Source organism: Amphibalanus amphitrite, unplaced genomic scaffold, assembly GCF_019059575.1.
Source record: "Amphibalanus amphitrite isolate SeventyFive unplaced genomic scaffold, NRLGWU_Aamphi_draft 000152F_arrow, whole genome shotgun sequence".
Taxonomy (NCBI): domain Eukaryota; kingdom Metazoa; phylum Arthropoda; class Thecostraca; order Balanomorpha; family Balanidae; genus Amphibalanus; species Amphibalanus amphitrite.
Genome location: NW_024881647.1, coordinates 456172 through 468350, shown reverse-complemented (window position 1 = coordinate 468350; position 12179 = coordinate 456172). Strand labels below are relative to the sequence as shown.

Below are 12179 nucleotides of genomic sequence, written 5' to 3'. Positions count from 1 at the left end.
GGATGTTATATAAATGCACCGCTGTATGGAAATAAAACAGCGATGAAAATGATATATGGTGAAAATCGAGCATCATGAGTCAGATGACACTATAAATCCTTCCTCCCATTCCATTCACTCCAAAAACTGATCATTCTCTGATCATCCCCCCTTTCCTATACCCTCTCCCAACCACTCACCACAGACATGGACGCGATGCAGATCCGTCCGGCGAGCAGCTGGTCGGCCACCGTCAGGAAGCGGTTCCGGGCGCCCTGGATGGACGACTTGAACTCTCCGTCCGCGGACACATCCGAGTGTTTGTTGAGCAGGTGCTCCCGGGGGATGCGCACGTTGTCAAAGGAGAGCTTAGCGTTGTCGACGCCGTTCAGGCCGATCTTGTAGCCCATGTCCTCGACAGTGACGCCGGGGAGAACCTGATCGAAGGTAGTGGGAAGGAGTGAGAGAAGGAAGTAGAGAGATGTGAGAGAGTAACTCGACGGTACACATTACACAACTTCATTAAACGCACATGATTTGTAATTGGTAGGCGCTCAGATTAGCATACGGATAGCTCAATGATTGAAAAAAGAGCCCGAAACGGTAATTGTTATCAACTTATTATTGTAGCACTAGAAGAAGTGTAACTCGTCAAACACAAGCATTAACCAAAGGTACCAAATATGGAAAGACTGAGGGATACTTGATCACAAGGCAAAGATCATCAAGCTTATCCCAGGAAATCAAAATGTAAAAAATTGCAATCAAATAAACGCATAACCATCATAAAAACAAGCCAACCAACAACCATCCCACACCATCCCCGGCCACCAATTATCCTGCTCCAGCCCTGTGACCCCCTCCTCCTTCCTCCATCATCACCTTCATGTCGTCGTCCCTGATGCGGACCAGGAAGCCGTGGATGCCGTGGTTGGTGTCGCCCATCTTCAGGTGCGCAAACACCACGATCCATTTGGCGTGGATGGCGCCGTTGGTGATCCAGTACTTCTGGGCCAGAGTAGTCGGTGTGTTCACGATGAATTCGTCTGAGGGCGGAGTAAAAACTTAGCCATTTGACCATCTTAGCCATGTGGCCACTTTAGCCATAGGACAATCTTAGCCATACCATGTCATACGATAATCTTAACCAAGTGACAATCTTGGCCATAGAACAATCTAAGCCATCTAGGACAATAAACAATTAGGACAATCCATAGGACGATCTTAGCCATATAACAATCTTAGCCATAGGACAATCTTAGCCATATGACATTCTTAGCTATAGGACAATCTTAGCCATACGATAGTCTTAGCCATAGGACAATCTTGGCCATTTGACCATTTCTGCCATGTGACCATTTTAGCCATAGGACAATCTTAGCCATAAAACAATCTTAGCCATAGGACAATCTTAGCCATATGACAATCTTAGCTATATGGCCATTTTAGCCATATGAAAAGCATAGCCACAGGGGTGTCGTTTTCCGAAAATGATTGGTAGTGCCCAAAGGCGGCGGCTGGCCATATATGACGGGGCTTACAAGGTAGGGTACCCCCAAATCTGCCTTTCTCATCGGATTTCGGCCACTTATTTTTCGCCCTGGTCATTGACAAGACTAACCGAAATCTAAAAAAAACACAAAAAAAAACTTTGGAAATCTGGGTCCACACCGGACGCCATGCACAAAACGTGCAGTTATATAGGCAATAGTGTCGGAGGAATGCACGCCATTCTGAAAGAGGCCCACATCGACTTAAAAGGACGGCTGTGCTGAAAGGGGACAGGAACAGCTTTGAGGGCCCAAGCCGACTAAAAAAGACGGCTGCGGGGCCAGGAACGGTTTTGAAGACCCACGCCAATTGAAGGGTTCGACAACTAACGAGGACTGGAAACACAACGATAGCTAGAAAGACCTGCTTGCCAAAATAAAAGGATGACAGTACGAGGGGCGTTCAGAAAGCTACGGGCCCGACCATGAAGGAGCAGAGAGATACAGCATCGACTCATTAGACCAAAAAGTTCATTTATTCAAATAAACACCGTTAAGACAAACACATTTCGCGCAGCGCTTCGCGAGAGCCCTCAAGGCCTCCATAACCAAGTGGGTTTTGGACCCATCCTGCACGTCCAAGACGGCTGATTTCGTCTCCCTGCTGTTAGCGAGGTTGCCGCTGCTAATTTTCTTATGTTGGGGAAGAGGTGGCAACCACTAACCAGAGTGTGCAAGGTTCGGAGAGAAAAAAGTGGATGCGACAACAACTCGAAGCTCATCGCTTCACTGTTCGTCATCCCGCCCATGTACGCAGGTGCGTGGTCGCGGATCAGGTGCACACTTTACGTCAGCTTCCCTATAGCCTCTCCTCGATGTTTATCGAATGGACGCACATCATCAATTGTGTGCCCCTGTTTTGGAAAGTTGACGAGCGGAGGGGGGTCGCATCGACCCCTCCCCCTGCCAGGCCGTGTTATGAAAAATGCCCAGGGCGAGGGTTAACGCTTGGTGCCTTTTCTGCACTAACTACTATGAAACGAATCACTGCTCTCTTCTGGGCGTCGCCCATCCTATCCGAAATGGCGAACCATGCTGCGAATAGAAGCCCGAATCAATCACAGAAGAGACTTAATTAATGGCCACTTACTTAATTTGCGTAAGTGGACATCCCAATAACACATCATTTAACACACCGCCTTGCAGGCCAAAATTCCAACTCCTTCATTGTTCGGCCCGAAACTTTTTGAACGCCCCTCGTAGTTACGAGCTTCAGCTTTCGGGGTCTGATGCGGTAATGACCTGGCGTTGAACCCTGGGGAATCAGGCTGCATCACCCACTCAAATCAATATACCTATGGCCTATTCTGGAGCACCGCGGCACCTTCCGAAGTCGGTGTAGGGCCTCCAGCGGCTGGTGTGGAGACGGATCGGGGTCTATTAGGGGCGGTCGCGTGGTGTGCGGGACTCAGAGGCAGTTATGGACCTCTATAACCAATTGCGTTTTCGAGCCTCTTAAAATCCATTAAGGACCGGAGTCCTAGACACGTGAAACCTCATTGTCAGCTACATGCACCTACTGTGGCTAGAACCTTATTTATGTACTTGCATATGTGCTTATTTAATATTTGCTTATCTGTTTATTTTGATTTTTTTATCAACTGATAAGTGACAAAAGATTGGTAGGGCTCAGCGAACATTGGTAGGGCCCAAATAAACATTGGTAAGGCTCGGGCCCTACCAGGCCTATACAAAACGACGCCCCTGACTATTGTGAAACTTGGTAGGTAGGTAGGTAGGTAGGTATCACATAACTTGAAATTACTTGACGTAATAACATGATGTGGAAAGTGAAAATGATACCTAGGTATTGATGGAAATTTATGGACTTAGGTACGCTACAAGAAGATTGAATTGGTCAACCAATTCAAATTCAATCTACTTGTGGAGTAAGTCTATAGATTTTCATCAATAGTTACCACTTACCATTGAAGTTACTTGCTATCACGAGTAAATGGCGAAGTACTTGTATGAACAGCATTATGACATATATATGTTTTCAAATATAACCTTATGTTCAATGATTGCGAAATGCAAAAGGTTCCAAAATTAAGTACAAAATGAATATATTTCGGACACTGTCCTTCTTCAGTTCAGAATTGCAAATTAAATCATTTAGTCACAACAGCGCCAGAATATGTCGATAACAGCTAAGTTAGAAAGTCTCACATTGGTAAATTCTCGCGCAAAATAGACAACCATCTTACAGTTGAAATGTTCATAATGTACCCTTTCATATAAATATAGTACATGTGTCCACAATTTACACATTAACCCTAAGTGGCAGGCTCCTGGCTACCCCATATTAGTGGCAGGGGGGGGGGGGCTGTTTACGACCCCCCCTTGATATCTCGAGATCTAACCGGCCGATTTTCAAAATTCAAACGGCATTCGATTTGGCTTAACGAGATCTACATTTCTAAAAAAAATAAAATTAAAAATATCAATAGGGGGGTAGAGGGGGGTAAAAACGGGCAAATTGCAGATACATTTTAGACTGTTTATCACGGCCAGGTTTCTGAACCAATCTTAACGCAACTTTTGCCGATCGATAGAGAATGAACCAGGAATTCACATGGATCCTAAAAATATGCATTTTCAAAAATCATAGGCGGATACAGATCATTGAGATTGGGGGTACACAAAAAGTATAGTAAATAAGGTTTTTGTTGGTACTGTTTCTAAAAAGGGTGGCAATGGTCTTGTTATGTTACAATTTTCTTATGAGAGAACGACTAAAATTGTATTGGTCATGCATAGGCGGTGTCAGGGCACCTATGTTGGAAGGTAAAAAATAACCCCCCTTTTTGGACGCCTGGATCCGCCTATTATAGCAAAAACGTGTCAAAAGAGGATGCACAATAACTTTGTATATGTTATCACATGATACCTTTCATTCACTGTTCGTAAAACTGGTGCAGCATCGTGATCTTCGCCCAAATGACTCGCTTCACGAATAGGACCCCCAATTCCCAGTGCTCTGGAGCCGCCCCTGGTAAAGTTATGAACTTGAAATTTTCAGGGAATGTGCCCAATTTAGTTTTAGGAAAAGTCAGAAAATTTCAGCATCGTAGCTTCAGCGGTTTCGGAGATATTCCCGAAAAACCTGAGGGGTGGATAAAAACAACCCCCCCTGCCACTAATAGGGTTAATTCATCCCTATCATCTATCGATCACTAGACCACAAGCATCTAGTCGTCTATTCAACCATCGAGCCCTGCAATCAGTCAAACATCCAACCATCCATGTACTCACACATCACTCAGCTATAGATAATTTTACAATCAAGTCATCAAAGGCCACCATCTTACATCAAAGAGTATAGGTACTTTACCATTAAACCATTCATTCAAACCTCGAAACAATACTCAATCGTTCAATCATTCATGTTCATCCATACATTCATACATTCATTCATTCATTCATACAATCATCCAATTATTCAGTCCTTCATTCATTCATTCATCAATATGGTTGAATATAAAAGCCACTTGTCATCAATACACACACATGATCAGTGAAACAGTGGCAAAGGCATCAGAACAGAAGACGTTACAATAGCGAAGTTGTAAATGCTAGAGTACTACAGGACAGGATCAGTATCTCATTTCTTTCCCGTGGTCTATGACTCGTTACCCTTTAAATGATGGCCCAGGCCGCTATGTTGCTGTTTAGAGCTGGACGAATCTGTTTGATCCAAAGAGACTCCGCTATTTTCCTGCCTCTACTTTCATCGCATGCCTGCAGAATCTTTGACCTTACATTACGGGGTCCCGGCCGACACTGGGGATGCTGTGTTCGGAAATGCTCGCCCCACGGGGAGTCATTCCGCTTGTTTTTAGCATCTCGCAAATGTTCGTTGTAGCGGAGGCGCACCGAACGTCCCGTCTCACCAACATAACTCTGGTTACACAGTTCACACGTGAGCTGGTACACCACACCTGAGCTGTGGCATCTTCCTTTCAGTCAATCATTGAACATAGGGTTATATTTGAAAACATATATATTTACTTGCTATCATGTTGATTTTATACATAAGAACCTCATTCATTTTATTTGTATGACATGTTTGAATGCAATTTTCTCAATAAGTGAAGAAAACAACAACACATTGGTAGTGCTCAGCTGAACATTGGTAGTGCTCGGGCACTCCCAGGCCTATACAAAACGACGCCCCTGCATAGCCATATGATAATTTTAACCATAGGACAAACTTAGCCATAGGACAATCTAGCCACATGACAATCTTAGCCATGGACAATCTTAGCCATACGATAGTCTTAGCCATATAACAATCTTAGCCATATGAAAAGCATAACCATATGACAACATTAAGGTTGAACCTTAACCATAGGACAATCTTAGCTATAGGACAATCTAAGCCATATTATGACAACCTTAACCAAAGGACAATTTTAGCCATAGGACAATCTTAGCCAAAGGACAATCTTAGCCATTTGACCATCATCGCCATGTGGCCATCTTAGCTATTGGACGGTCTTAGCCATAGGACAATCTTAGCCATAGGAAAATCTTAGCTATAGGACAATCTTAGCAATGTGGCCATCTTAGCCATAGGACAATCTAAGCCATATAACAATCTTAGCCAATAGCCATAGGACAATCTTAGCCATTAGTAAACCTTAGCCAGGTGAAAATCTTAGCCATGTGATAGTCTTAGCCATAGAAAAATCTTAGCCATTGGACAGCCATCGGAAAAACTTAGCCATAGGACAATCTTAGCCAAGCGAAATCTTAGCCAAGTGAAATCTTAGCCAAGTGACAATCTTAGCCAAGTGACAATCTTAGCCAAGTGACAATCTTAGCCATAGGGCAATCTTAGATATTTGATTATCTTAGCTAAGTGACAATCTTAGTCAGCATGGAGGAATACATCCGATTACCCCATAGCAACAAAATGATTCCTGATGATCCAACTCAGATAAAACTGAAACGAAATGAAAGGAAAAAAATTATTTAAGAAGACGCCCGTAAATATGGCAGCCACATACCAAATAGGAGAGCTAACACCTAACGGTACAACCGGTAAACAAGGGCAAACAAACGAGCATCTGCCCATAACCAAAACACTGCGCACTGGGCAGGACAAAAACACGATAACCTTGCTAGTTCTGGGTAGGACGAGATGAAAAACTGCCGGGTGTAGAAAACGTCCAAGTAAGATAACGGTTTAGAGAAATGTGGGTCCCTTGCGTAAAAAAGTGATTCACTTTTTTGACACCAGCTGATGATGACACAAGCTGACGAGAAGGCCTGGTATGGATGAGTGCCCTGTGCCAGTATTTTAAGGTCTAAGGTTGCATCGAATTTTAAAATTAAAAAACCCTTTTTACCCTTTCTCACCCCTACCCCCCCAAAAAAAAACTGTAAAATGCAAGCTTCACGCTAGTATTTTTCTATTCCAGCCTCCCAGTACACCAGTGTCAGGATTTCAGTAATCTGGAAACCAGCTAAAATGGTCCTAATATCGTCAAATCATAGATGAGACACAGCTTCACTCGTATTCCCGCTGCCCCTCCCCCTCCTCTCCGGCCTGCTGACGTCACCGCCCCACCCCCTGCCTCAGCGGCCGCCTCTCAATGACAGTCAGCCGTCCGGTCCACCTCCTGACGTCACAGCCCTGGCCGGCCGCCCAATATCCTACCCCTCCCCTCCTCCTTCCCTCCACCGTCCGGCACTAGGCGCTCCTACGATCGGAGAGACTGACAGCTGCGTACAGTGCAGGGCCGGCGATACTGCAGCTGTGGCGAGAGGTGGATGAGGAAATAGAGAGGGGCAGCCGGTTGCAGTTGGACAGTGAATTAATCGGGAGACGATGGGCCCGAATACCGGATGAGTCAACAGCACGAGCTAATCGCATAGCCGTTATCGTAAACTGAAGCAAGCCATATTCGGCATGGCTATCAATGCTCAAAATGGCGAGCCATATAGATAGACTTGGGTAACCCTGCACGGCGGTGACCATTTCTCATGCCCATTTCGGATAGCAAAACTGAGATGAAAGAAGAGGTCATTTCTGTAACGGTTCCAGCTAGTTTCTGGATTTTTACAGGCTAAGTCAAACATCGGGAGTGATAGAAAGACACGCAAAACCAAATAAACTACGCAATGGTCCCAAAACGTAGCCCGTCCAGTAGGGAAAGCGTCAAGTCACGGCCAGCCAAGGTTCAAAGTGCACCCTGTCTATGTAAACAGAGCAGCTCGTCGCCGCTCGTTACTACGTCCGGTGATAGGTCAGCGATCAGCTACACTCGGGACACTGGGCTCAAAGTCCCATAGTACCACACTCAGTGGAAATAGTCCCGGCCAGCCCGGCCTCCGAACCATCCACACTTTGCATTCAATCGCTCTGTTCACCAAATCATTTCCGAAAAAAATCCATAGAATAAAACGCAGAGCACACAATATACCCCATGTGACTAAAACTTCGTCATCTCATGTTCCTCTGTTCAACAGCTTCATCCAAAATCCGACTCCGCACCCAACAGGCCTCACTCCACACCCCGCGGATCATCCCGCAGCGCCGAGACTGACCTGTCTCCTTGTCGTAAGTGGCCGTGGTCTCCATCTCCACAGCGTTGTTGCCGTATCCGAGCTCGGTGAGGCCGAAACAGCCGACGTCCTCCAGAGTGTCGATACCCTGGCGGAGGGTGATCACTGTTAGTAGAGCGGAGTGTAGAATACCGGTATATTGGTGGCACTGTGACGGTCTCACATCAATCTCAGCGGTGCGAGCGTGCTTTTCCTCTCCCAAAGATATCCTTTTTCATACCCCTCTCAACAACTCAGCGACTCATACCCCTCTCAACACTCAAGCTCTCGCCGCCTAAAAGAGCACGAACACCATCACCTGCGACATCATCCTCGGGCCATACCTTGAGCAGTTTGTCGTGATGTCGCTTGGTGCCCAGTTTGAGCACGGTGCCTCCGAACAGGTTAAACTGCACCGTCATCTTGGTGCACGTGGCCGGGTCGGTGATGCCCACCAGCTCGTGCGCCGCGAAAATCTTGTACGGGTTGTCGACGAAGTTGAGGACGGAGATGAAGTCGTTGTCGCAGACGGCCTTCAGCCTCTTCAGGGCCAGCTCACGCTCCTCCTCCAGTGAGATGTTGTAGCTGACGACGAGTGTGCAGGTCAGACTGCCGTCTTTTAGGAGCATTTTTGCTCAACACGCTGCAAGTTCTTTTCATAACCATGCAAGTATGGTTATCATCGTCATGTCGACAATACACAAACTATCAGTAAAAATACTCTGGACATGCACAATAACCAACAAGATCAAGATCATGTAGTTCCACTACATCATCATCATTTTCCAAAGACCACACCAGCTTACCCACAGCCACGCCTTATCACCGTCTGCCGTCCGGAGGTGCCAGCACTCACCGGGGCTTCATGCGCGTGGCCGGGTCCTTCTGGTACTCGCGGTAGCGGTTGCGCATGTCGTGGTTGTCGTGGTCCAGCAGGTGGGTCAGCTTGGCCGTGTCAAAGGTGGCCACCTTCTGGCGCTCGCGCAGCTCGGCAGGAGCCATGGTGTTGTTGAGACCGGCCACTGCCGCCTGCTGCCACCTGCGTCAGACAGACGTGCAACGTTAATAGGATAGGGCAATACAAACCTGAACTGCGTGACACCAGTCCAGCAATAGTAGCAGTTAACAGTAAATCAATTTGTGAAGCCAGATTCTACTGACTTAACCCTATTCCTGGCGGGCTCCGCCGGGACAAGAAACTGGCGGGGGGGGGGGCCGATTCGGCCCCCCCCTTCAGATCTCAAAAACTACACATCGCAGCGACAAACGGTAAACGGCATCGGATACGCACGGTCAAGATCTACAATTTTTACTAAGGTCATTTTCAGGTCAGGTCAAAGATGACGTCACAGGGGTCGAAAAAGTCAAAATGGCGGCGCTAGATATGGAGAGAGTTTTTCTCGAATAACTTTCGACATAGTCAAGATAGGAACAAACTAAGGGCATCATCGTGATCCTCTCGTCAATCCGCATCGAATGGTATATATGTTGACCTCGAAAGGTCAAGGTCAAAGGTTGACCTCAGGTCACGTGACCTCGAGGTCATCATGTATATCATTCGATGCGTCTTGACGAGCTGAACACAATGAGACCATCCACGCGTCTGTATCTTGTTCCTGTACGGAGTTATTGGCCAAAAACCTTTGGTGACCTTTGATGACGTCACATGACCTCACAGCTGCCCAACAGCAAAACAGACCTCAAGGTAGTGAAGGTTGATCGTATATGAAGTCATGTATGGTATATGGGGCCATTCCGACCCGTTTTAGTGGTAAAAACAGGGAGTTGATTTTTCCCCCATTGACTTATAATGGGGAGGTCGCGAAACTGACCTGACCTTAAGTCACCGATATCAAAATTCCGAGATATACAAATTGCACATACTGGTACCCTAACTAAAGCCTGAAGAGAAGAAATTGATCGGTCAAAAACTCTAGCTCTGGCGTGATTGCAAACTTTTCTGAGGTACGGTCACCAAACCGCCTCTGGTGACCTGACCTGAGGTCAGATCAACTCAAAATTTTCAGACATGTTGCGTAGAAGCCTTTTAGGAAAAGTCAGAAAATTTGAGCTTCCTAGCTAAACGCGTTTGGGAGAAATAACCAAAAAACCTCAGGGGGGGGGGGCTCCTGAGGCCCCCCCCCCCCGCCAGGAATAGGGTTAAGACCAAATGAAAAAGGCACTTAATAATGAATAAATAGAATAGACCACAAATAACAATAGAACTTCAATAGTGCTACTGTTATCTGTGAATAGGCACTTTAGGCCGAGCTTCTTACGTAAGCCCCGACCACTGCAATGCGGTTGAGCCATTCTGGGTAATCGGGAGAATTTAGACGCCAAAATTTAGCCTGCCCTTCGAATCCAAACATGGTTTGTCCCACTCAGCTGACTTCAACTGGCTGTGGCTGCTCCCACCAACCACAGACAGACCATCTCCATCAGGAGTTTTATACCTTAGCCCTGGAGCGACTCAAACCAAGGCTCCCAATGCTCTTCCAAGTTCCAGCTGACCTACAGGAAGGACTAACAACATAAACAATGTGTACAGCAGTGGTTTGTGATAACTTGTAAGCAGGACTGCGGAGTCGGAGTCGGAGTCGGAGTCGGTCGGAGTCGACAGTTGTGACCGGAGTCGGAGTCGGAGTCGATTTTAGAAACCCGAGCCGGAGTCGGAGACGAAGTCACCGAAAATCTGTCGACTCCGCAGCCCTGCTAGGTCTGCGGAGTCGGAGTCGGTCGGAGTCGACAATTCTGCCCGGAGTCGGACTCGGAGCTGGTTTTTTAAAGTCGGAGTCGGAGTCGGAGTCGGAGTCGGAGTCGGAGTCGCCGAAAATCCATCAACTCCGCAGCCCTGCTTGTAAGTGTCCAACCACATCAATGTGTGGAGAGATACAAGACCTTATGTCATACTATCCTGAATCAGTGTACCAGAGCAGAGCCAATGAGAATATTGTACATGTGAGAAATACAATGGGGTTGGCCAGGGAATGATTGGCCTTCATTGCAGCGTCCTAATCAGAAAGCACATGTTTATGATTTCATAGTACAACTTCTGTCTTCTAGATCTTATTCAAGGCGAGTGAGTTCAAATGTGGGTGGTGCAGATTTTCAGCCTGGTCAGAATCCACTGGTGTAAAACCATTACCCAAAGTAGTGTGGCATATCAACTGCTGCCTGCAGCCCTCTGCAGCATGGTGGAGAATCAATGCCGGATGTGAGGCACCACCACTGCAGTCAGCATCAATACATATCAACTGGTTTGAAACACTGTAGAACAAAATACATTTGACACAGAGCAAAGATGCAGATAACACCAAATAATTCTAGAAGACTGGAGTTTGACTGACCTGACTTGGTGCCCATATTTGTTGGCCTGCGAGAGTTGCCGAAGCAGGCAAGTACTGGCACACCGAAACATGGCTGAAAAAGACCAGAATCAAGCATGTCAATATTTATGCCTTACAGAGCAACATCTTAATGTATCCTACATCATATGAAGCTTTTTGAATCGATAACACTCGCTAAAAATATCCATGATGCTTAATATGCAAATATTGCTCTTTTGAGACAAATTCGGTGTCGCAGCTTCACACAAAAAAGGCGTTAGATATATGCAATATTCTACCAAGAAGAGCCCCTAAAGTCACAAAACTCTGTAAAGGAACCTCAGTAATGTACCTATCACTTGAAATCAATAAATCATGAAAATAGACAATTAAACACCCACCTTCCTGCTACAATCCTGCGAAAAAAGAAACCAGACGGAAAGAAGATGTCAAGGTGAGAGAAAATGAGAGTATAGCTTATGTAACACTGCTTGGGTCTATGACGTCACAAAAGTTAAAATTCTTCAAATGACAGGCCATCTCGGACCAAACGCCGAGAAAAATTGTATGATTTCAGATTAGAATTGAACTTGGTAATGAAAAAAGTAGAAAAAGGCATTCTAAATCTCGTGAAAAATGCATATTATCTTACAAAAAGACTCAAGAACACTGGCTGCAAGTCACCTCGAAGTCTGATCAACAGATTCCTAGACCTACGGCAGGTGGCAGCACAACAGCAGATTTTTCAAGTATAGATGTCAGCACTACC

At 46.0% G+C, this 12179-nt stretch overlaps 1 protein-coding gene across 1 annotated transcript in view; it reads right to left on the bottom strand.

Annotated features, from left to right (window-relative positions):
• LOC122382984 (putative acyl-coenzyme A oxidase 3.2, peroxisomal) overlaps nt 1-11888 on the bottom strand; it is a 31860-nt gene extending 19972 nt beyond the window's left edge. The window contains exons 1-7 of the mRNA XM_043369011.1: nt 11812-11888; nt 11432-11504; nt 8938-9120; nt 8426-8666; nt 8085-8190; nt 862-1025; nt 180-416 (exon numbers count right to left, since the gene is read on the bottom strand). Of these exons, the coding sequence (XP_043224946.1) occupies nt 180-416; nt 862-1025; nt 8085-8190; nt 8426-8666; nt 8938-9120; nt 11432-11502 (1002 nt within the window). The 5' untranslated portion in view covers nt 11503-11504; nt 11812-11888. The remainder of the gene's footprint in view (nt 1-179; nt 417-861; nt 1026-8084; nt 8191-8425; nt 8667-8937; nt 9121-11431; nt 11505-11811) is intronic.
• Nucleotides 11889-12179: the final 291 nt, after the last annotated feature.